The 24,439-nt window shown below is 37.6% G+C and overlaps 1 protein-coding gene across 2 annotated transcripts in view; it reads left to right on the forward strand.

Annotated features, from left to right (window-relative positions):
* The first annotated feature begins 219 nt into the window (after nt 1–219).
* Nucleotides 220–24,439, forward strand: part of LTN1 (listerin E3 ubiquitin protein ligase 1) — a 61,463-nt gene continuing 37,243 nt past the window's right edge. For both annotated transcript variants that reach the window (XM_069472409.1, XM_069472410.1), the window contains exons 1-6: nt 220–310; nt 5,696–5,899; nt 6,714–6,812; nt 7,362–7,592; nt 10,494–10,546; nt 11,431–11,611. In XM_069472409.1, coding sequence (XP_069328510.1) covers nt 269–310; nt 5,696–5,899; nt 6,714–6,812; nt 7,362–7,592; nt 10,494–10,546; nt 11,431–11,611 — 810 coding nt within the window. In that variant the 5' untranslated portion in view covers nt 220–268. The remainder of the gene's footprint in view (nt 311–5,695; nt 5,900–6,713; nt 6,813–7,361; nt 7,593–10,493; nt 10,547–11,430; nt 11,612–24,439) is intronic.

Genomic DNA, 24,439 nt, shown 5'->3' on the forward strand with positions numbered 1-24,439 from the left:
GTCCAGTGCTTGGCTTCCTATTGGCCAGGAATGACGTCACTCAGGCAGGCGCGGCTGTAATTGTGACGTCTCCGTCCAGGAATGGTCAGGAGCGCAGAGGGAGGTGGGAGCGGAAGTGGGGCAGCCAGAGGGTGGGGTGGGTGGCGGAAAGGGAGGGCTGGGGGAAGCAATTACAGGTAGCCCTCTTCCGGCGCGAGGGGTCGGAAGTTGTGGCCCGGCTGTGTCAACCCCGGGTCTGCGAGCTGAGAGTGTGCCTGCGACCGCGACCATGGGCGGGAAGAACAAGCAGAGGACCAAGGGGAACCTGAGGGTGAGTGGCGGAGGTGGCTCGGCCGACCAGGGAGCCTCGCCTGGCAGCAGCTGCCTCCGCCCTGCGCGTAGCTGGAGGGTGTGTGGAGCGCGGCTGTGGGGAGGTGTGTGTTTGTGTGTCAAGTGTGACCTCTCTGTTGTGTGTGCGTCCCTGAGGGCGGGTTGGGTGACTTCTGAGCAGATTGGGGAATTGTGAGGGAAAAGATGCTCCATGCCAGAGCTATCCCCAGCACAGCACACACCCATGGTATTCATTAAGAAATGATTCAGTGACAGCTTAAACGGGAAGGTTGCCTGGCCAAGGTAGCGGGGTTGGTGGGGGGAGGGTGGCGCTAGGAACAAGAAGAGTTGAGTGGGAGGAAGTTAAAGTGAGCCCAGTGTGCAGGTTACTTCGTATCATGTCCCTCCTTTGCTCAAAAACCTGCAGTGGCTATTCACATCCCTCCGGATAAAGGCCAAAGCCCTTAGGATATACTTGGTTTATGGTGTGCCTGGCGCTCGTTCGCATCTCCGGCCCCATCTTCAGCTCCCTCTTGGTTCACTCCATCCAGCCACACTCACCTCTTCACTGTGCCTTGACCTTGCCTGGCAGATTCCCAACGCTTTTCAATTAGGTGGCTCCAAATTTTGCTTTAGACACCTCAGTGAGGTTTCCCATGCTCGCCCATTTTGAATTGTAGCCCCCTCCTACTCCTTGTTCTCCTTTCCTGATTTATTTCACTCCATTGCATTTATGACTTCTAACATACTATGTAGTTTACTGTCTTTCTTCACTAGGATGTAAGTATTTTGAAGGCAGGTGTTGTTATATGCTGCTATCATCTTTGAAGCCTAGAACAGGAACTGGCGTAAAGAAGCAGCTCATTAAGTACTTATTTCAAGAAGACCTTAAAGTGGATTCGTGTAAGCCTACAGGATTAGGAATGTTATCATGGCATTTTTTTTGTGGTACTAGATTTGTTATAGCACAGTCCAATTTTATGAGAATACTTTTTTCGTGTTTCTGATCTAATTACTTATAGTGATCTCAGTATCACATTTTCTAGATCCATCACTTAATCTGTTTTGGAAGATAATAACAATACCAACAATTATAGTAATTTATTGTGTTAAGTTTTGTGCTAAGCACATTAGTTGCATTTTCACTTAATGGTTTTTTAAATAGTTTTTTTGTTGTTTTGTAGAGGTGTGTTGGGGGGGGGGGTGGGTCTCCCTATGTTGCCCAGGCTGGTCTTGAACTTCTGGCTTCAAGTGATCCTCCCGCCTCAGCCTCCCAAAGTGCTGGGATTATAGGCATGAGCCACTGCACCCAACTAAATTTTTTTGTTGTTGTTGTTAGACAGAGTCACTCTGTTGCCCAGGGTAGAGTGCAGTGGCGTCATCATAGCTCACTGCAACCTCAAACTTCTGGGCTCAAGCAGTCCTCCTATCTCAGCCTCCCAAGTAGCTGGGACTACAGGTGCACTCCACCACACCTGGCTAGTTTCTTCAATTTTTGGTAGAGATGGGGTCTTGCTCTTGTTCAGGCTGGTTTCAAACTCCTGACCTCAAGTGATCTTCCTGCCTTGGCCTCTCAGAGTGCTAGGATTACAGTTGTAAGCCACTGTGCCTTGTGGAAAACTTAATATGAGGAAAAGTTGCAAGAATCTTAGAGTGACAACTCATATATTCTTTACCTAGACATACCTATTATTAATATTTGGTCGGGTCTTTTTCCCTCTCATAATTTATGTATTTTGCTGAATTATATGAGAGTTGCAGACATGAGGACTCTTACCTCTAAATACTTTGTATCTTCTAAAAGCAATGCCGTTCTTCTACATAATCATGAGCAATTATAGCATGCAGAAACTTTAACTTTGGTATAATACTATAATCTAATATACAGCTTTGCATTTCAATTTTGTAGTCATCTCAATAATGTTCTCCATAATTTTTTTTTTAGATATACCATTTTAAAAACATTTGAGATCCAGTCAAGGATCACTCATTCTATTTAGTTATCTAGGCTCCTTTGATCTAGACAATTTCCAAGTGCCTTTTGGTGAGGTTGGGGTGGGTTGAGAGAGGAGTGTCTTTTATGACATAGACAATTTGGAAGAGTCTGGGCCAATTACTTTGCTTAATTTAGGTTTGTCTAATTGTTTTGTTATGATTGGATTCAGGTTAAACAATTTTTAGAAGTAATGCTTCATAGATGATGGGTCTTAGTGCATCACACCAGGGCACATGATACCTGTGTTTGTCCCATTATTGATGGTATTAGTTTAGGGACTTAAGGTGGTATCCATTGTAAAGTTATATTTTTCCATTGGCTAATAACAAATAATATGCAAGTTTGAGACTGTGAATGTCCTGTTCTCCCACAAACTTTCACCTAATGGTTTGAGTACCCTTTGATGATTCTTGCTGGAATCAGTTATTACTATGGTAGTTGAAAAATTAATCCTGGCTGAATGCACTTGCTCATGCCTGTAATCCTAGCACTCTGGGAGGCCTAGCCAGGAGGATCACTTGAGGTCAGGAGTTCGAGGCCAGCCTGAGCAAGAGTAAGACTGCGTCTCTACTAAAAATAGAAAATATTAGCCAGGCGCGGTGGCACATGCCTGTAGTCCCAGCTAGTTGGGAGGCTGAGGCAGGAGGATTGCTTGAGCCCAGGAGTTTGAGGATGCTGTGAGCTAGGCTGACGCTAGGGCACTCTAGCCCAGGCAACAGAGTATGACTCTATCTCAAAACAAAAAAAAAAAAACAAAACAAAAAAAGCCTTATGTTTAATCCTGACAACAACTCAAATAATGAATTAGTTATTCTTATCTCATTTTAAAGATGATGAAGCTGAGATTTAGAGAAATGAACTTGCCTAAGCTCATGTAGCCAGGAAGTTGCAGAGTTAGGATTTGAACTTCAGAGGGGCAGTCATTCATTCAACAAAAGACTTTGATACTGGATGCCACATGTTCGACAATGATAGACAAATGTCTGCTGTTCTTGAACTATTAGTTTGATGATAGATAAGCAAGCAAATATTATAGTATATTAAATAATTATGATGTGTGTGTGAGCAGAAAGATTGTGGGAGGACAGAAAAGAATGGCGATTGACCCAAGGAAGGCAAGTGTTGCAATCATGAGTATTTTTGAAGGATAAACAGGAGTTTGTCAGGCAGTGAAAAGGAAGGAAGGATTTTCAGGCAGAGAGACAAAGATTATACAAAGATTAAATTGTGAAAGGACATAACATTTTCAGAGAACCTTGAATTCAGTTTGGTACTAGAGCATGGATGATGGCAGCATAATTAGGAGAGGGAAGGGGGAAGTGGGCAAGGGAAGGAAAGAGTGTCAGGAGATAAGACTGGGAAAAGTTAAGGTCACTAGTGAAAGATCGTGTAAGTCTTCCTCAGTTTAAGTCTTTAAACTGTAGACTCCTGATTGCCACCTAAAATACCTGTAGATGCCAGGCACCAAAGAATGTAGACAGAAATAGACTTAAATGCCAGAAATAGAATCAATGTTTTTAATTTTTATTGAGCCATGAGTGTAAGCATCTAATATACAAAGATCATAACAGTAACTACATTTTAAATGCAAAGTAGACATTTAATAAAAGACACAATTAATGCATTTAAAAGTAATTTGTTACTTTTAAATTGGAAACTGTTACCTTTTCTTGCGCCCTTAGTTATCACTGTCAGCTCTGGTATTTCGGGTTAGTTCAGAATTCAGCCTTGACTTCTTAACTTTTTTTTTTTTTTTTTTTTTTTTTTTGAGACAGAGTCTCACTGTGTTGCCCCGGCTAGAGTGAGTGCCGTGGCGTTAGCCTAGCTCACAGCAACCTCAAACTCCTGAGCTCAAGCGATCCTCCTGTCTCAGCCTCCCGAGTAGCTGGGACTACAGGCATGTGCCACCATGCCCGGCTAATTTTTTCTATATATATTTTTAGCTGTCCATATAATTTCTTTCTATTTTTAGTAGAGATGGGGTCTCGCTCTTGCTCAGGCTGGTCTCGAACTCCTGAGCTCAAACGATCCGCCCACCTCGGCCTCCCAGAGTGCTAGGATTACAGGCGTGAGCCACCGCGCCCGGCCTTGACTTCTTAACTTTTGGCAATAATTAGTTTTTTATTTTGTTTCATAATAAACCTGTTTACCAACAAGAATATAGAAAATTCTGACATCCTAATGTCATCATATTTACTTTTCAAAATTGTATTGTAATCCACAAGCTTCCTTTGTAGCTCTTTATTGGATTACCTGTATTGAGAAAGGCAAACTAAATAATGTTAGTTCATTTTAATAAAGTTTAAAAATAGAAAATCTTTTTTGGAATTAGTCTTAAATGCTACAGTTTGGAAAAAAAGTGTAATTCAGGCCATCATTTTCATTTCTGGTCACTCGGTTCAGTTTAGAAAGTAGGCCATATGATTCCTTGTCAAATGAGTTTCTCAAACACAATTTTGCTAGGTATGAGCAATTTGAATCACACATGTGGATAACTCTTTGGATAATATTCTTGTATAAAAATAAGAAAAAGATGAATTTAGATGGGTTGTAATGTCATCTTGGTGGGCAAACTGAAGCATTTTCCTCTTAGATGACAATAAGTTAATTTCATTCAACAGATCAAATATTTTCTTTCTCTGTAACAATTAACCCCCCTGATTTTTAGTACTAGGAGACTATTATGTATCAGTCGAACAAACCACTAACTATGGTTCAAAACAAAGGAGTGTATCTTATTTTTTGACTACTGTATTGATTTTTGTGGTCATAATAATGTAATTTTAGCCCAAAGAGGTTAGGCTAGGCTTTGGGTATGTGGAAATGAGTGCATCTGCCCTTAAGGAAGTTCCATTCTAGAAGCAGCTGTCATTAGACCAGTCCCATGGTGATTGCTTAATAATTATTTGTTGAATGAATGGATGAATGAAAAGATGAGATCCATTTATGAGTTAATTTTGTATCATTACACAGTATACGTACTAGTTATATGAAAGCTGGATATAAATGCTGTTTTATAAAACTTTTAATGAAAATTTTGCCAAGTGATTTGATATTTAAAATTTTATTCTATTTCATTAAAATTCTGTCATGGCCCATTATATTGATATCATGAACCACACTAACGGATTGTATCCATGGTTTCAAAAACATTGTTCTAATGTTTAGGAAACCAGGAAATAGCGCCTATGATCATTATTGGTAGGTTCTTGGTAACAGAAACATTCATCTTTGGGAAACATTGTAATAGTTGAAATCATAGGCTAGGAAAAATGAAAAAGTACTCAAATAAAAGCTTGTTCTGACCATGGGAATTGTAAAGGAATTATAAAGTTAAATTTTGAATTCTTTCTGGACTCTGACTTTTTTTCTCCCTGATTTTCTTATCAGCCTTCAAACAGTGGTCGAGCTGCAGAACTCCTTGCCAAAGAACAGGGAACAGTGCCTGGATTTATTGGTTTTGGAACATTTCAGAGTGACCTAGGCTATGTTCCTGCTATTCAAGGAGCTGAAGAAATTGACAGTCTTGTAGATTCTGATTTCCGGATGGTGCTGCGGAAGCTTTCTAAGAAAGATGTCACAACAAAATTAAAAGTAAGTTTTCTTGTTTTCTTAAGAATGATTAGAAAAATCTTTTGTTAAAACAAAATGTCATTAGTATATTCTATGTAAAGAAAGATGTACAACAATTTATTACTAATAAGTTTTTTTATAATTATACTTTTTCTAACACAGACTTTGGCTTAATTGACACTTATCTTCTGGGTCATAAATTAGTTCGTTTCTCTAAACTTTTTTGAACCACTGTGAAATTTTAGCTGTACGGTTTTTCCCATTAGGGCATATAATTTTGACCTTGTAATTAAATTAAATTTATCTATTTGAGACAGAGTCTTGCTTTATTGCCTGGGCTAGAGTGCAGTGGTGTCATCGTAGCATACTGTAACGTCAAACTCCTGGGTTTTAGCCATCCATCTGCCTCAGCCTCCCAAGTAGCTGGGAGTAGAGGCATGCAACACCATGCCCAGCTAATTTTTCTATTTTTTTGTAGAAATGGGGGTCTCGTTCTTGCTCAAGCTGGTCTTGAACTCCTGGCCTCAAGTGATTCTCCCACCTCAGCATCCCAAAGTGCTAGGATTACAGGCGTGAGCCACTGTGCTTGGCCTTGACCCTATAATTTTAAATGAGATTTTTTTTTGTGTGTGTATGCGTATTATTTTTTAAAAAACAACTGAAAAGTTTCTACCATACTAGCTTGTAAAGGAACTCTCCAAATTAGTCCGATGTGGAACAAACAGATATAATATATTCTCCTGTTAAATAAAATAGAAGCTTCCAGAACAGAGTAAATATAATCAACAGCCAATATTTTGGTTGTTAATCCTTAATGATGTTAATTTACTTACAGGCAATGCAGGAATTTGGAATCATGTGTACAGAGAGAGACACAGAAATTGTAAAAGGAGTTCTTCCATACTGGCCAAGAATTTTCTGCAAAATTTCACTTGTAAGTATTAAAACTTTACTGGTTTGTTTCTGTTGTATATTTTTTGGCTTAAGTTATGGGGACTGTTAAATTTATATGACTGATTTTTTGTGAGGGTTATGAAGTGTTATGTCAACATTATCATGCAATTTGGATCGTGTTGAGTTGTGAAGAGTGTGTAAGTAGTCTTTGTTTTCAGAAATTAGGTTATTGTTAGAGAATTACCCAGATGCTTTCCAGTTGTAATGAATTTTGGCAATTATATTATTCCCTTGCATATTTGCTACAGAAGAATGAGAGTGAACTGCTTAATTACTTATGGCTCAGCCTTGAATCTTTCTTGAATACAGCCTTATCTTGGGAAAAGGGGAAAAGGAAAAATTAATCCATTACTTCACATAATTTCTGATTTAGAAAACCCCAAATATTTGATATTTTAAAAAAAATTAATTTTAGTTTAGTTGTGTACATAGGTGAATTCTTAGTAATGGGTCATTATAGCATATCCAGAAATGTCTGTTTGTTTTTAGGGGCTAGCGCTATTTTAAACCACATTTATATTTTCAATAGGATCATGATCGCCGGGTTCGAGAAGCCACACAGCAAGCTTTTGAAAAACTTATCCTTAAAGTAAAGAAACAGTTGGCTCCCTATTTAAAAAGTTTAATGGGTTATTGGCTAATGGCTCAGTGTGATACTTACACACCAGCTGCATTTGCAGCAAAAGATGCATTTGAAGCGGCTTTCCCTCCAAGCAAGCAACCTGAAGCCATAGCATTTTGTAAGGACGAAATTACAAGTGTAAGTTCTTGGAACCATTCTACATATATTTTTTTCTTAAGTATTTAAGGGTTATAAGCGTACTATAATGACTGCTCTTTTAGTTGGCATTGTAGGGGAATGAGTAGGTGAAATATTTACAATCGAAGGTTGTCTTTTTAAATGGTGTTTAACAAAATTAACATTTTGGTTTGGATCTTTTTGTAGTACTTAAATATCCTATTTTTAATTTATAAGTCTTAATTTATTATATTATCTGGAAGTTTAGATATATGCTTTACAATGTATAATCTAAACAAAGAATATATGCAAAAATAAATCTAAAGTTATTTTCTCTTATATTTCCATATCAATACATATGTACATATCTAGCTCATTCTTTTTCTTGGCTCTCTGGTATTGTTTTATATGGATGCACATTATTTAACTCCTTTTATGTTAATATACATTTGGATTTTTCCCAAATTTTTATTATAACAAATGCTGCTTCAGTGAACATTCTTGAATAAATCTCTTCATACCCTTGTGGGAGTGATAGTTACTAGAACTTATAGTAACCATGTGTTGGGTCAAAGGACAAGAACATTAAAAAATTTTATAGATATTGTTAAGTGGCCCTTCAAAAGGCTAAACAAATTTATACTCCCATTAACAGATATGAAAGTTTCTCCACACTTGGCCAGCACTTTAGCCCTAAGTTTTTGATAAAAAGTTATCAGCCATAAGTGGCTTTCAATGTGTCAATGTGTCTGTATCTAGTAGTATCTGATTTTTTCCCTCCTCATTTGCTATTCCCAACATATGGACTGGAAAAACCAGACAACTAAGTTTGTTAGAATTATATCAAGAAGTAAAAGTAGATGAACAAGGATTGGGGGGAATTGAGGGTTTAAAAAAATTCGTGCTAGCATTCATTCCCTTAATTAGTACTCCTATGTTTCCACAGCACCCCGTGAATAATCTCCTTCCATTCCTTCTTCCTTTCCATTAGTCATCTTTCCTGTGGTCTTCCATTACACCTCAAGTTCAGATTTTTTTTTTTTTTTTTTTTTTTGAGACAGAGTCTCGCTCTGTTGCCCGGGCTAGAGTGAGTGCCGTGGCGTCAGCCTAGCTCACAGCAACCTCAAACTCCTGGGCTTAAGCGATCCTTCTGCCTCAGCCTCCCAAGTAGCTGGGACTACAGGCATGCGCCACCATGCCCGGCTCATTTTTTCTATATATATTTTTAGTTGTCCATATAATTTCTTTCTATTTTTAGTAGAGACGGGGTCTCGCTCTTGCTCAGGCTGGTCTCGAACTCCTGACCTCCAGCGATCCACCCCCCTCGGCCTCCCAGAGTGCTAGGATTACAGGCGTGAGCCACCGCGCCCGGCCTAGATTTTTTATATTGGCATACAAGGCTCTGCATGATCTGGAACCTGCTTACCGATTTGATCTCTTCACCCAATACCTCCTCTCCAACTTATTACTTGATTCTAGTTCCCCATTTAAATTCTTCTGTCCTTCATTTCTCAGGTGTACCAAGCTTGTTTTTTTAGGGAGAAGACTTATAGCTTTAATCATATTCTCAAAGGGAGTTCTAACCCATGTGTAAATTAAGAATCATTGGTTGCAGCCTGAGCAAGAGCGAGACCCCCGTCTCTACTAAAAAATAGAAAGAAATTAGCCGGACAACTAAAAATATATAGAAAAAATGAGCTGGGCATGGTGATGCATGCCTGTAGTCCCAGCTACTTGGGAGGCTGAGGCAGAAGGATCGCTTAAGCCCAGGAGTTTGAGGTTGCTGTGAGCCAGACTGACACCACGGCACTCTAGCCGGGGCAACAGAGCCAGCCAGACTCTGTCTCAAAAAAAAAAAAGAATCATTGGTTGATTTAAAATACCAAGTGATGAATATTAGGAGAATGAAGTGTCATGAGTTTGGACACTACACTTTAGAAAATGGATTTTGAGACAACTGATTTGGCTGTTCACAGGCCTTAAAAAATTTGTTTTTTCTCAGCTTTGTTATGGATGGATAACTGATGGCTGCATGTGTGGATTTTACTTTCCTTTTAGTTGGCGATGTCACAGTTCATTACAGCTCCTGGGATTGAACTGTCTCAAGTTCAAAACCAATTTATTAGAGCAGAGTTAGGCAAATGAAGATCAAAATGTCAGCAATATAGGGAGTATATCTTACTGGCTATATGACATGGGCTCTGAGTCACACCATTGGGTTCTCAGGTTCCACTCTGCTCTTAACTAGGTGTGTGACCCTGGACAAGTTTCTATGCCTACATTTCCGAATCTGTAAAGAAGTAATTAACTTGTACTTCATGGAATTGTGAGGATTAATTTAGTTAATGCATTAAATGTGCTCAAAGCAATACCTGGTATGTGGAAAAGCTCAATAAATGTTAGCTGTTGTTATTGCTAATAAATGTGTTACTGAAACCATGGCCTCCCTAGTACTATACTTCAGAAGTAGGCAGACTTACCCAACATTTGAAAACCTTAGACCTTCCTCTAATGGAGCAGAGCACAATGTATGGTGTTCTCTGTAGGGCAAGGAGACTCACAGAAAGAGGAGAGGGGAAAGCAGAGCTTAATTTCTCTCCCACATTTACTAATTGATTATTCTACTTCACTGCTGTGTGCAAAAGAAATGAAGGAACAAGTGGCCAGGAGTATTTACAGGTGTGTAGGGAAGAAGTACTCTATTTTTCTTATCCCAGTAGCAGCCAACCTCAGGGATTGATGGGAAAAGAAAAATGGGTAAAATTCAAACCTTTTAGTTTTGCTATTTGATTTTACTCTTAGGTAAGATGAGGCTTATGAGAATTTTAAAAAATGGATTTTACCTCCCTAACTAGGTTCTGTCTGTTCACCATTGACAGTTCAGTAAAATCTCAAGGCTTTGGTATTTTCTCCTGTTTGTAGGTGCTGCAGGATCATCTTCTAAAAGAAACACCTAATACACTCAGCGACCCACAGTAAGTTGTGTTGTTTCTATGTAACTTGTGGTAAGGATTTGTTTCACTCATAGGTAATCAGATAATTTCAATGTGAAATTTTTTAAAAAGAAGGAATTCTAGACCCTCTAGGTGCTGAGGATAAAAAAAAAAAAGAATAAAAAGAAGGAATTCTAAATGTAGAGATGAAAATGATGAATATAATGCTATGTGTGAGGTACTGTATTAAGGGCTTTTACTTGCAAATTGTACTGCTATTTAATTTGCATTATGCGTTTGGTTTTGTTAGAGGTTTTTAGATTTTTTTCTGACATTTACTTTTTCCTTTTTTTTTGAGACAGAGTCTCTTTCACCTCTGCTAAAGTGCAGTGGTGTCATCATAACTCACTGCAACCTCAACTCCTGGGCTCGAGCCATCCTCCTACCTCAGCCTCCCAAGTAGCTGGGACTACAGGCGCACCCTGCCACAACCAGCTAATTTCTTTATTTTTTTTTAGGGACAGGGTCTTGCTTTTGCTCAGGCTGGTCTCGAGCTCCTGAGCTGAAGCAATCCTCCTGCCTTACCTTTCCAAAGTGCTAGGATTACAGGCATGAGCCACTGCACCCAGCCCACATTTACTTTTTGACAGTCATAGTAGGAACTATTTTAAGGTTGATTGAACATAGTTGAAGAACTGTGAATAATTCTATTGAAAGAGTAGTAAGTTGTTTTATTTACTTTTAAAGTGTATGATTAAATATTTGTGTGTGTGTGTTTCTATTTTGAGGGGGTAGGCACAGGGGAAATAGAAATAAAACAACTTTGGTAGACTATTTAATGATAAAATATTTAAAATAGAAATGCCAAGTATGTAATTTAGGTTATTCTCAATCCTTTTATGTATTTATTTTCTTTTCACATGAAGAACTGTTCCAGAAGAAGAGAGAGAAGCTAAATTCTACCGGGTTATAACTTGTTCCTTATTGGCATTAAAGAAATTGCTTTGCCTCTTACCTGATAATGAGCTTGATTCTCTGGAAGAGAAATTTAGGTCTCTTTTATCACAGAATAAGTTTTGGAAGTATGGAAAGCACAGTGTACCTCAGGTATGTTAAATCTTTTTTATTTTAAGTCATTTCTCTGATTCCTCCCCTACTTTGTCAGTGTATATTTATGTTTTATGTTTACTGTTTACATTTAAAACTCTGCAAGTACGTCTTTGTGGTGAGTCATCTATTTACTGAATTATCTCTTACTAGAATGTTATTCTATTTTCACTTTTTTATTTAGTTTGGGCCTCAGGTTCAGAGTTGAAGTATTATACTCCTTTGTTAATAGCATCTTAAACTTAGTATGTGGAAGGCTCTTCTTATTTAATGTATTTATTTTTTCTTTTTTGTCCCTTTCTCTCCATTCGTCCTCCATTGGATAAACATTCTAATGTGTTTTATGTATGTTTTTTTGTTTGTACTGTCGATTCTCATTATTCATAGCACCTATGTTCTACAAAAGTTATCAGGAACACTGACTGAGTGAGTACTGAGGCATTCCTCCTAGGGGAAATATTATAACAGGGTTAGGTTCCTGTGAGCGTCTGGTCACAACATATTTGTCAGTCAGTTAATACATAATCTGGTTTTATGTACGTTTCTGTTTAAAGACACATTTAGTATCTATTGTTGATTCATTGACATTGAACTCATGGCCAACAGCACTAAAACTCATGCTTGGAGGACGCTTATCTGACACACATATTTTCTCTGTAAGGCACATCAAAGCCTTCTTGTGCTTAGACACAGTAGACAGCACTTCAGTGCTACTGCTGGGAGGTATGTTAAACATAAAATCACTAACCAAAAGCACAAATATTTGAAAAAATACTGTGAAAAGGACACTTGTTAACAGTATGAGCACTGAAATTAGAAGGCAGAGTTTTGCTCTGTACAACCTTAGCTGGGAATGTGCACATCGATGACTTAAATTTTTCACTGTTCTGTGCATGTCCATGAGTCTCTGCAAACGTTTTGATTTGGGGGTTACAAATAAATTTTAGCCAGTAGGTGAATTCACATAAATGGAATTTGTGAGTAATGAGGATTGACTGTGTTTTTGAAAAATGCGCTTTTGTGTGTGCATGAGTTTTTAATTCACATAAATGGTATTGTGTTATATTTTATTCCATTTATTACTTTTTTATTTTTTTTTAAAAGATCCATCATTTTCCTATGGGTACATCTGATCCATAGCTTCTAACTGCTGTATAGTATTCAGAAGCTCACTTCTGTCCGTTCCTCCAGTGATAGGCATTCTGATTTCCTCCAAGCGCCCACCCTTACAAATAATGTAGCAATGAACATCATCATTTGTGTGTCCTTGGATCTTCAAGAAATTCTCTGAATTGCTGAGTCAGAGAGTTTGTGCATACCTAATTTCCTGATACTGCCAGATTGCTTACCTGCATGGCTGCATTACTCTAGACTCAACCGTTAATGCATGATGAATCTTATATGCATGATAAATCTTATACTGTCTGTATACATTTATATTTTAGCAATCACTAGCTGCTTAATTTTTCATCAGTCTAATAGGAATTCAGGTGATATCTCTTTTTAGTTTGAAATACTCTCCTTACGAGTGATTTTTAACATCTCTTTAGTTTTTGTGTTTCCTCTTGTTCATCTTTCGTCTTTTTTTCTATTGGAGTTATTTTCTTTCTCTTATTATGCAGGAGTTCCTAGTATATTCTAGATATTTGTCGTTTTTAGGCATTGCAAAAAAGCTCCCGTTCTGTCCTCTCTCCCCTGCATCCTCTGTTAAGAAAGAAATCTTAATTTTGATGTAATCAAAGTCATTGATTTTTGCTTTATGAAGGCCTTTCCCACTTTTAAGTCATAAAGATAGGCTTATATTTTTTAATTTTCATAGTTACATCTCTACATAGTTTTAACTTTTATATAAAGTCTTTTTTTTTAAATGGGCAAAGAATTTTATTTTTTTTATTTTTTTTTTGTGTGGAGATGGTGGTATCTGAGCTGCATTTTTTTTATTATTTATATAAAGTTTTTAATCCATCAATCATCTACCTTTTTATGTGGTCTTAAGTAGAGATCTAGTTATATTTTTCTTCATATATAGTGATCCAGTTTTCTTAACATTACCCTGTTGATCTGTGGTCTTGCCATTATGGCACATTAAATTCTCATATATTCATAAGTTTGTCTCTAAAATATATTCTGATGCATTGGTCTCTGTCTCTTCTTATGCCAGTACCACTGTCAGTATGACATTATGATATGTCCTAATAGCTGCTCAGGTGAGTCATTCTTTTCTAGTTGCCTTCTTCAACATTAAGTTGTTTTAGAACTTTATTCTTTTATTTTTTATTTATTTATTTTTTTATTTCAGCTTATTATGGGGGTTACAAAAGTTCAGGTTCCATACGTTGCCCATGTACCACCTATCCCCCCAAGTCAGAGCTCCAGGTGTGTCTATTCCCCAGACAGTGCGCACTGCACTCATCATGTAGGTATATACCCATCCCCTCCTCGCACCCCCCTTCCCCCCAAGTCAGCACCTTCAAGCGTGACCATTCCCCAGACGGTGCGCAACGCATTCATCATGTAGGCATACACCCATCCCCTCCCCCCACCCCCCACCTCAGTCTGATATCCAGTTGGTATCATTCCCAAATGTGCATTTAGGTGATGATCAGGGAAACTAATTTTCTGGTGAGTACATGTGATGCTTGTTTTTCCATTCTTGGGATACTTCACTTAATATAATGGGTTCCAACTCTCTCCAGGAGAGCCAAAGAGATGTCGTATCACTGTTATTTCTTATAGCTGAGTAATACTCCATGGTATACATATACCACAATTTACTAATCCAATCATGAATTGATGGGCATTTGGGTTGTTTCCACATCTTTGCGATTATGAATTGTGCTGCTATAAACATTCGAGTACAGGTGTCTTTGTCATAGAATGACTTATGTTCTTTTGGGTAGATGCCCAATAATGGGATTGCTGGATCAAATGGTAGGTCTATTTGAATCTGTTTAAGGTATCTCCATAATGCTTTCCACAGGGGTTGCACTAGTTTGCAGTCCCACCAGCAGTGTATGAGTGTTCCTGTCTCTCCACATCCACGCCAACATGTGGTGTTTTGGGACTTTTTGATGCCTGGTATTGGCACAAGTGCAGGGACACAGACCAGTGGAACAGAACAGAAAATCCACATATAAAACCATCCTTATATAGACACCGAATCTTTGACAAAGCAGACAAAAACATACTCTGAGGACAAGAATCCCTATTCAATAAATGGTGCTGGGAAAATTGGATAGCCACATGTAGAAGACTGAAACAATACCCACAGCTTTCACCTCTCACAAAAATCAAATCACGGTGGATAACAGACTTAAACCTTAGGTGTGAAATGATTAGAATTCTAGAAGAAAATTTAGGAAAGACTCTTACAGACATTGGCCTAGGCAAAGAATTTATGAAGAAGACCCCTAAGGCAACCACAGCAACAACAAAAATAAATGAATGGGACCTGATTAAATTGAAAAGCTTCTGCACAGCCAAAGAAACAGTCACGAGAATAAACAGACCACCTACAGAATGGGAAAAAATTTTCGCATACTACACATCAGATAAAGGACTGATAACAAGAATCTATTTAGAACTCAGGAAAATCAGCAAGAAAAAATCAAACAACCCTATCAAGAAGTGGGCAAACGACATGAATAGAAATTTTTCAAAAGAAGATATAAGAATGGCTAACAAACATGAAAAAATGCTCAACATCCCTAATCATCAGAGAAATGCAAATCAAAACCACAACGAGATATCACTTAACCCCAGTGAGAATGGCTTGAAGAACTTTATTCTTTCATATAAATTCTTTCATATAAATTTCAGTGAGTTTATTGAATTTCTCAAAATCTAAGTGGCATTTTAATTGGGGTTGTACTGAATTTATGGAGTGATTTTGGGATATTTGCTGTCTTTATGTTAGTCTTCCTACTCAAGAATCTCTATCTCTCAGTTTATTTGGTATCTAAAAATATCCTACAATAATTTTTTTTGCCTTTTTCACAGTTGATTTATTTTTAATTTAAAAATTTTTTTATTTAAAATTATTATTGGGACATAATAATTGTATATCTTTTAGGGTACATGTGATATTTTGACACGGTACTATAATGGAATTAATCTAATCAGGGTAATTGGGGTATCCATCATCACAAGCATTTATCATTTCTTTGTGTTAGGAACATTCCAGTTCTACTCTTTTAGTTATTTTAAAGCATACCCTAACTTATTGTTGATTATAGTCACTTTGTTGTGCTATCAAATATTATTCATTCTAGCTAGCTATCTTAACTATATTTTTGTACCCATTAACCAGCCCCACTTTATCTCCCCACCTCCCCGTTACCCTTCTCAAACTTTAGTAACCATCATTCTACTCTTTATCTCCATGAGGTCAATTGTTTTTAATATTTAGGTTCCACATGAGTGAGAACCTGTGAAATTTGTCTTTGTGTGTTTGTCTTATTTCTCTTAATGTTCTCTAGTCCCATCCATGTTGTTGCAAATGGCAAGATATCATTCCTTTTTATGGCTATATAATATTCCATGGTGTATGTATACCATAATTTCTTTATCCATTCATCCATTTGACACTTAGGTTGATTCCGAATCTTGGCTATTGTGAATAGTGCTGCAGTAAACATGAGAGTGCAGGTGTCTTTTTTTTTTTTTTTTTTTTTTTTTTTGAGACAGAGTCTCACTCTGTTGCCCAGGCTAGAGTGAGTGCCGTGGCGTCAGCCTAGCTCACAGCAACCTCAAACTCCTGGGCTCAAGCGATCCTACTGCCTCAGCCTCCCGAGTAGCTGGGACTACAGGCATGCGCCACCATGCCCGGCTAATTTTTTCTATATATATTTTTAGCTGTCCATATAATTTCTTTCTATTTTTAGTAGAGATGGGGTCTCGCTCTTGCTCAGGCTGGTCTTGAACTCCTGAGCTCAAACGATCCTCCCACCTCGGCCTCCCAGAGTGCTAGGATTACAGGCGTGAGCCACCGCGCCCGGCCAACAGGTGTCTTTTTGATATACTGAATTCCTTTCTTTTGGATATATACCTAGCAGTGGGATTGCTGGGTCATATGGTAGTTCTATTTTTAGCTTTTTGAGGAACCTTCATACTGTTCTCCATAGTGGTTGCACTAATTTACATTCCTGCCAACAGTGCATGAGGGTTCCCCTTTCTCCACATCCTCGTCAGCGTTCATTATTGCCTGTCTTCTTGATACAAAACCATTTTACCTGGGGTGAGATGATATCTCACTTCAGTTTTGATTTGCATTTCTCTCATGACCAATGATTTTGAACATTTATTCATGTACCTGTTGGGCATTTGTATGTCTTCTTTTGAGAAATGTCTGTTCAGATCCTTTGTCCATTTTTAAATTGTATTATTTGATTTTTCCCTATATTTTAGTTATTAATCCCTTGTCAGGTGGGTCGTTTGCAAATATTTTCTCCCATTCTGTGGGTTGTCTCTTCACTTTTGGTTGTTTCCTTTGGTGTGCAGAAGCTTTTTAGCTTGATGTGATCCCATTTGTCCCATTTTGCTTCGGTTGCCTGTATTTTGGGTATATTACTCAAGAAGTCCTTGCCCAGACCAATGTCCTGAACCATTTCCCCAATGTTTTCTTTTAATAGTTTCATAGTTTCAGGTCTTAGATTTTAGTCTCTAATCCACTTTGATTTGATTTTTTTTTTTTTTTTTTTTTTTTAGACAGAGTCTCACTCTGTTGCCTGGGCTAGAGTGCCATGGCATCAGCCTAGCTCACAGTAACCTCAAACTCCTGGGCTCAAGCAATCCTTCTGCCTCAGCCTCCTGAGTCACTGGGACTACAGGCATACACCACCATGCCCGGCTAAGTTTTTCTATATATATTTTTTTCTTTCTATTTTTGGTAGAGACGGAGTCTCGCTCTTGCTCAGGCTGGTCTCGAACTCCTGAGCTCAAATGATCCACCCGCCTCGGCCTCCCAGAGTGCTAGGATTACAGGCGTGAGCCACTGTGATTTGATTTTTATATATGGCAAGAGATAAGGGTCTAGTTTCATTCTTCTGGATATGGATATCCAATTTTCCCAGCACAATTTATTGAAGAGACTGTCCTTTTTCCATTGTATCTTCTTGGCACCTTTGCCGAAGATAAGTTCACTATAGATGTATGGATTTATTTCTGATTCTCTATTCTGTTCTATTGGTCTATATGTCTGTTTTATGTCAATACCATGCTGTTTTGGTTACTACAGCTCTGTGGTACAATTTGAAGTCACGTAATATGATTCTTCCAGTTTTGTTATTTTTGCTCAGGATAGCTTTGGCTATTCTGGATCTTTTGTGGTTCCATATAAATTTGAGGATTATTTTTTCTGTTTCAGTGAAGAATGTCATTGGTATTTTAATGGGGATTGCATTGAATCTGGAGATTGGTTTGGGCAGTATGGCCATTTTAATAATATTGATTCTTCCAATCTACAAATACGGAATATCTTTCCATTTTTTTGTGTCCTCTACAACTTCTTTCATCAATGTTTTACAGTTTTCATTATAGAGATCTTTCATTTCTTTGGTTAAGTTTATTTCTAGGTATTTTATTTGTAGCTATTTTAAATGGGATTATTTTCTTGGTTTCTTTTTCAGATCATTTACTGTTGGCATATAGAAATGCTACTGATTTTTGTATATTGATTTTGTATCCTGCAACTTTACTGAATATGTTTATCAGTTCTAATAGTTTTTTTCATGGAGTCTTTAGGCTTCTCTAGATATAAGATCATATTGTCTGCCAACAAGGATAATTTGACTTCTTCCTTTCCAATTTGGATGCCCTTTATTTCTTTCTCTCTCTGATTACTTTAGCTGTAACTTCCCAGTATTATGTTGAATAACAGTGGTGAAAGTGGGCATCCTTGTCTTGTTCCAGATCTTAGAGGAAAGGCTTCAGTTTTTTCTTTCAGTGTGATATTAGTTGTGGTTTGATCATAATGGCCTCTTACTGTTTGAGGCATGTTCATTCTAACTCAGTTTTTTTTTTTTTTTTTTTTTTATGATTTACTTTAGCTTTTATTTTGGAAACTTTCTTTTTTTTTTTTCTTTCTTTTTTTTTTAATCATTAATAACAATTTAATTTTACAGAATCAAAGAGTCTAACAGTATATCTTGTTAGATACAGTATGTCCTCATAATGCATACATTATTTCTTGTACAATGATATGAAATAATATGGGAAATATTCATGATAAATTATTAAGTGAACAATGCAAGTTAAAAACAACAGTTTCATATTTTTTTTCCCCACCCCCCCTTTCCCGAGTCAGCACCTTCAAGTGTTACCACTCCCCAAACGGTGCGCAATGCACTCATTGTGTAGGCATACCCCCATCCCCTCCCCCCTAACTCAGTTTGTTGAGAGTTTTTATCATAAAGTGTTGTTGAATGTTATTGAATCCTTTTTCAGCATCTATTGAAATGATCATATGATTTTTGTCCTTCATTCTGTTAGTGTGGTATATCACATTTATTTATTTGCATATGTTGAACCATCCTTGCCTGCCTGGGATGAATCCCACTTGATCATGGTGAGTGACCTTTTTAATGTGTTGTTGAATTTGGTTTGCTGGTATTTTATTGAGGATTTTGCATCTGTGTTTATCAGAGATGTTGGCCTGTGATTTTCTTATTTTATTATGTCTTTGTCTGGTTTTGGTATCAGGGTGATACAGACTTCATTGAATGAGTTTCGGAGTATTCCCTCCTCCTCAATTTTGTGAAATAGTTTAAGTAGGATTGATATTAATTCTTTGAATGCTTGGTAGAATTCAGCAGTGAAGCCACTGGGTTCTGGGCTTTTCCTTGATGGGAGACTTTATATCGCTGCTTCTATCCCATTATTTGTTGTTGGTTTATTCAGGTTTTGGACTTCTTCCTGGTTCAATCTTGGTAAGTCGTATGTGTCTAAGAATTTATTCATTTCTTCTAGGTTTTCCAATTATTGGCATATAGTTGTTCATGGTAGTTTCAATCCTTTGGATATCTTCAATATCGGTTGTAATGTCTGCTTTTCTAGATCTTGTAGGTGTGCTTCATTCTTTTTTCTTTTTCGTCTTCTGTCTGTGTATTTTCAAATAGCCTGTCTTCAAGTTCATTAATTCTTTCTTCTGCTTGATCAATTCTGCTTTTGAGAGAGTCTGGTGCATTTTTAGTTTGTCAGTTGAATTCTTCAGCTCCAAAATTTGTGCTTGATTTTTTTATTTTTATTATTTCAATCTTTTTGTTAAATTTCTCTGATAAGTTTCTGAATTCCTTTTCTGTGTTGTCTTGAAGTTCATTGAGCCTCTTCAGAACAGCTATTTTGAATTTTCAGATTTGTGTCTGAAAGGTCACATATCTCTGTCACTCCAGGATTGGCCACTGGTACCTTATTAAGTTTGTTTGGTGAGCTCTTGTTTTCCTGGAGGTCTTGATGCTTGCGGATGTTCATAGACATCTGGGCATCAAAGAGTCAGGTATTTATTCTAATCTTTGCATTCTGGGCTTGTTTGAACAGCCCTTCTTGAGAAGGCTTTCCAGATATTCAGAGGGAATTGAGTGTTGTGATCTGTCTTTGGTCACAGCAGCTGTAGCACTGGGGAATCCCCAAGCCCAGTAATTCTGTGACTCTTGTAGACTCCTGTTGGTACTGCCTTGGTGAACTTGGGTAAGATAAGGGAGAATTCCCTGGATTACCAGACAGAGTCTTTCACTCTCTTCCCTCACTCTATGCTGGGCTGCTGGAGTTGGGGGAAGTGTGATGTGGGCACTCCTTCATGGCCTTCAGTGCCAGATCACACGTGAAGCCAGCCTAGTCTCACCCAAAGCTCAGTGACTGTTGCCTGGCTATTTCTGATGTTTATTCAAAGCCCAAGAGCTCTTTAGTCAGCAGGTAGTGAATCCTGCCAGGCCTGGGTCCTTCCCTTCAGGGCAGCATGTTTCCTTCTGGCCCACGGTGGTCTAGAAATGTCATCTATGAACTAAGTCCCAGAATCAGGGACTCCTAGGAGTCTGCTTGGTACTTTATTTTACTGTGGCTGAGCTGGAACCCAGGTTGCAAAACAAAGTCCTCTGAACTCTTCCCTTTCCTTTCTCCAAGTGGAAAAAACCTTTTTCTGCATTGCACTGCCTGGAGTTGGGAGAGGGGTGACCCAGGCACTGGCTTGGCTACCATACCTGGTGTCTCACTGGGTCACATACACCCCAAGTCCACTGGCTCTGAGCCAGCACAGCTGTAGGAATTGCCCAAGGACTGCAGCCTTTGTGGCCTGACTGCCTTGTGAATTTATTCTGGGCCCCAGGCCACTTTTTCTCAGCTGGTGGTGAGGCTAGCTCATCTGGGGTGGAGGATTTCCCTTTGGCCGGTATGATCTAAATGTCCCTCACTATGTGGCCACCGGCCGTATTGTCCCCTGTGCTGTGTTTTCTTGTGACAGGGTGGCCCTGAATTCCAATACAATAATAATAACCTACAATACTTTTTAAAAATCAACTTTATTGAGGTATAATTTACACACAGTCCTATAAAATGTGGCCATATTAGGTGTACAGTTTGTTTTTGACAGGTATTTACATCCATTTACATGTATGCATATCCATGTAACCACTACAATCAAGAAATAGAATATTTTTTTTCAGCCAAAATAGGTTTATTGTGTCCTTCCAAGTCATCCTCTTCCTTTACCCTAGGCAATCATTCATCTGCTTACTGTCACTACAGATTAGCTTTGTCTGTCCTATGGTTTCATATAAATGGGTCTATACCTTACTCTGTATCTAGCTTCTTTGCTCAGCATGTTTTTAAGAGTCATTCATGTTGTTTATCAGTAGTCCATTCCATTCTATTGCTTAGTTTTTTGTATGGACATACATTTTTATTTTTCTTGGGTAAGGAGAGGAGTTGAAGTGTCATTATGCTAAACATATTTTTAACTTTATAGGAAGCTACTAAGCTATTTTCTGAAGTGGTAATACTATTTCACCAGCAATGTGTGAGATTTTTATTTGCTCCATATCCTCATGTTTGGTATTGTCGGTCACTTTAATTTAAGTCATTTTCTGTGTATAAGACCTGGGGTTGCAAACTATAATATAGCTTGTGGGTCAAATCTAGCATCTGTTTTTGTAAATAGTTTTATGTATTGTCTATGGCTACTTTCCTGCTACAAAGCAGAGCTGGGTATTTGCAACAGAGACCATATGGTCTGCAAAGCTTAACATATTTACACTTGGCTTTTTATAGGAAATGTTTACTGACCTCTGGAGTAGAGGTTTCTTATTGTGGTTTTAATTTGCATTTCCCTGATGACTAATGTTGAACATCTTTTAATGTGTTTATTGGCTACTTGTATATTTTCTTTTTTGAGTTGTCCAGATCTTTTGCTCATTTTTTATTTTATGTATTATATTTTTTATTTCTAGAACTTCTACTTAGTTTTTGTATTTTCTGTTTCTTAGATGAGATTGCCTATTTTTTTCCCATTTATCCTTAACCTATTAATGTTTTCTTTTATCTCATTGAGTACAATTATAGTAGCTGTTTTAAAGTCCTTATCTGATAATATCTGGGTTATTTTGGGATTGGCACCAGTTAACTGTCGTATTCCTTGAGATGAGATCACATTTTCCTGGCTCTTGGTTGAGTAATTTCGGTGTATACTGAACATTGTGAATGTTACGTTTTGGAGACTGGATTCTTTTATAGCGATCCAACGGATGTTGATATTTTTGTGTTCACAGGCAGTTAACTTGGTTAGACTCATACCAAACTCTCATGCTTGTGGTGGACAATGGCTTAGCTCTCAGTTCAGTTTTTATAAGTGTTAGCTTTAAGCTGCTTTCAGTTTATTCTATACATGGATGGTCAGAGATCAGCTGTTGATTTAGGCTGTTTAAACACAGAATATGGGGGTTCCCTTCTCTATCTCTCTCCTTTTTAGAGTTCTTCCTCACTTTCCTGTAACCCTGGTTATCCTGGGCTGCTTTTCCTGGTTCTTCTAGTTCCTCTGACTAGAAAGATGTCAGTCTTTCCATTGGAGTTGTAGCTGACCCTATGCCTTTGTGGTGGTGACTGCAGCCATCTTCAGGCAAAGCTGCAAAAATTGGGCACTCAGTCTATATGGATCACTTTCTTCTAGTTTAATTCTCCTCTAAATTGTTTCTGTATTTCAGTCTCTAGTGCTATCAGGTAGTAGTTTTTTTATGTTTTGTCCACAGAACCTATAGCTGTTCTTTTAGGAGAATTGATTTATCAGGCTTTCATATCTTTTTGTCCATTTTTAAATTGTATTTTGGTTTTTATTTTTGAGTTATAAGTGTCCTGTATTTTTTCTGAATAGAAGTATTTTGTCAAAGTATCATGAATAATTTCTTCTAGTCTGTGCCTTGCCTTTTCATTTTGTTAATGGTTTTTGAAGAGTGGATGTTTTAATTTTGATGAAGTCTAATTTATTATTTTTTTCTTTTATGGTTTGTGCTTTTGATATCTAAGAAATCTTTACTTACATCAGGATTTCATGAAGATGTTACATATTTTATTTTAGAAGTTTTGTAGTCTAGGTGTATGTGGTGCATTTAGAGTTAATTTTTCTGTATAGAGTGAAGGTGAGGGTCAAAATTAATTTTTTTTTTTTTTTTTGTCATATAGGTATCTAGGTGTTGAAAGACTATCTTGTCCTCAGTCTGGCACCTTTGTCAGAATTCACTTGCCATATATGTGGAATTTTGATTTTGTACTCTCTGTTTTGTTCCATTAATCTATATGTCTGTCCTTATATCAATACCATACTCTCTTGATTATTACTCTTTTATATTGTGTTGAAAACTTCCATGTTCTTTTTAAAAATTCTTTTGGTTAATAGGTCTTTTGCATCCTAGAATAATGGTTTGTAATATTCTCCACAGTGAACATGTCTTTATGGTTTTTGTTGCTATTTCATTTTTGATTACATTTTCTATTCTGTTTCTGTTGGTATACGGGCATGCTATGCCTTTGTATGTTAATTTTATATCCAGCAACTCTTCCAAACTCCTATTAGTTCTAGTATTTTGACTTTAGCTTTTTTTCTAGCTAGTTATATTGCTACAATTATAGATAGTTATTTGGGTGCCTTTCCAATTTTTTTCCTTGTTTTTTGTATTGATTAGATCTTCTACAGTTTGAATGTTTGTCTCCTTCAAAACTTATGTTGAAACTTAATCCCCAACGTGGCAGTATCGAAAGGTGAGGCCTTTAAGAGGTGATTGGATCAGGAGGGCTCTGCCCTCTTGAATGGATTCATCTATTCATGGGTTAATGGATTAATGGGTTGGAATGGGAATGGTGGCTTTGTAAGAAGACAGACGTGAGCTACCATGCTCAGCCCACTGGCCATGTGATCTCCTGTGCTGCCTTGGGATGGCTCTCATCAGCTGTACCACTTCAACCTTGGACTTCCCAGACTCTGGGAATTTAAGAAATAAATTCCTTTTCTTTATGAATTACCCAGTTTGAGGTATTCTGTTATAAGCAACAGAAAATGGACAAGGTCCTCTAGGTGGTGATAGCAGACATCCTTTTCTTATTCCTGACTTTAATGGAAATAGTTTAATGTTAGGTATGATGCTTGCTGTAGATTTCATAAGGTTTAAGAATTTCATTTTTATTATGAGTTTGCTAAGTATCTCTATTATGAATGAACCTGTGTTGGGATGAGGGGCATCCTGGAACTAATTTACCATGGATACTAAGGGACGACTATACTGGGTAATTTTTAAATAATAAAAATTTATTTCTCACGGTCTGTAGGCTGAGAAGTCCAAGATTAAGGTGCCA

Source organism: Eulemur rufifrons, chromosome 7 (genome assembly GCF_041146395.1).
Source record: "Eulemur rufifrons isolate Redbay chromosome 7, OSU_ERuf_1, whole genome shotgun sequence".
NCBI lineage: Eukaryota > Metazoa > Chordata > Mammalia > Primates > Lemuridae > Eulemur > Eulemur rufifrons.